Raw genomic sequence first — 1,438 nt, 5'->3', positions numbered from 1 at the left:
TTTTTTTTTTTTTTTTTTTTTTTTTTTTTTTTTTCTTTTTTCAATACAGCATAGCAAAATTATTGGTTGAAATATTTTTTTTATTTTTTTTATTCTACAAAATGTCTTAAGCTGCAAACACTATTAATGTTTAAACCGTGATAAAATGAGACTATTATAAATGTTACTTGACTATCCATTTGTGTTGAGCATAATTTCTTAATGTTGTATTTTTACAGTTTTCTCTTTAATCATTCACGGACGCACATACATCATTCTAAAAATCGGAAAGCCTCCAGCTTCCATGAATTTGCAAGGAATACAAGCGATGCATGGGACATTAATGATGATGATGAAAGCGTAGAGGTTTTGCACTCCATGTCATATGAACCTAAAATAACTGATGGTAATGTGGTAGATATCGTGGCATCTCACTGTCGACTACAGGAAGAAAACTCCAACCAGTCTGTTACAAAGTCTGCCAGTGAAGACCAACTGCACAGAGTCACTGCAGGTGAGTCATAATGGAAGAAGTAAAATGGTACCTGCTTAAAATGCAAATTAAGAGGCTTCTCTAAGATCCCAAAAGATATTTGGAACAATTCACTAGGATGGATAAGTGATTCTAACTCTGTTTATTCTATTAAGATCATTTTCACCTAGTAATGTTTAACCCTTTCGCTGCCAGGCCCTGCGCTCCACTTTTTTAAATTAATAAATTTTTTTACATTTCAACTGCATCTTTTAGAGTTTGTAAAATAACCCTCAAACCCTACATTTGCTGAATGCACATGAAGAATAAAAAGATGGTGCTGCTAATTTCAGTGCACAAACATTTATCAAAATTTTTTTTTTTTTTTTTTAAATACATTAAAATCATAATCGGCGCACACAAAAAACATGCACGATTCCTACTAAATCTAAAGGATAAAACTGAATTAATAACAGATATTTGTACATTTTAAATTGGGCCTTTTTGCAAAACTGCAAATGTTCCAACAATGCACTGCAGGTCATGTGCCTAGCGCACACCACAATATAGTGCACACTAGGGATGCACCGTTACCGATACTGAGCATTTAGTGAGTACTCGTATTTGCCCAAATGCTCTGATACTTGCCTCGATACGGCAACTGCTGATCAGAGGGAGATTTCCTCTGATTGGCAGTGCCGGGAGGGAGTATGGAGCCGGCTCCCCGGCCAATCGGGTTTCCTGATTTCAGTCAGGAAGCCAGGCTGCCTCTGTGTTGCGAGGGAGCGTAAAGCCGGTGTGCTTTATATAGCACACCGGCTTCCTGATAGGCCGGGAAGCTCGGCCCACGCTACCTCTTGATGCTGGTATTGGTACTTTGTATCGACGAGTACTGACGGAAACAAATCGCTACTCCATATCGATAAACTGCTATTTATATTCTTTTTATTTATTTTTTATGATTTATTAATAAATATAAAATATATA

General features: G+C 36.4%; 1 protein-coding gene across 1 annotated transcript in view; it reads left to right on the top strand.

The window, feature by feature from the left end:
* Nucleotides 1-1,438, top strand: part of TBC1D22B (TBC1 domain family member 22B) — a 58,614-nt gene that overhangs the window by 8,482 nt on the left and 48,694 nt on the right. Inside the window, exon 3 of the mRNA XM_018557249.1 lies at nucleotides 219-493. Coding sequence (XP_018412751.1) covers nucleotides 219-493 — 275 coding nt within the window. The remainder of the gene's footprint in view (nucleotides 1-218; nucleotides 494-1,438) is intronic.

This window comes from Nanorana parkeri, unplaced genomic scaffold, assembly GCF_000935625.1.
Source record: "Nanorana parkeri isolate BGI_ZX_2015 unplaced genomic scaffold, ASM93562v1 scaffold276, whole genome shotgun sequence".
NCBI classification, from domain to species: domain Eukaryota; kingdom Metazoa; phylum Chordata; class Amphibia; order Anura; family Dicroglossidae; genus Nanorana; species Nanorana parkeri.
Note: the sequence above shows the minus strand (reverse complement) of the source record. Positions and strands in the feature narration are given on the sequence as shown.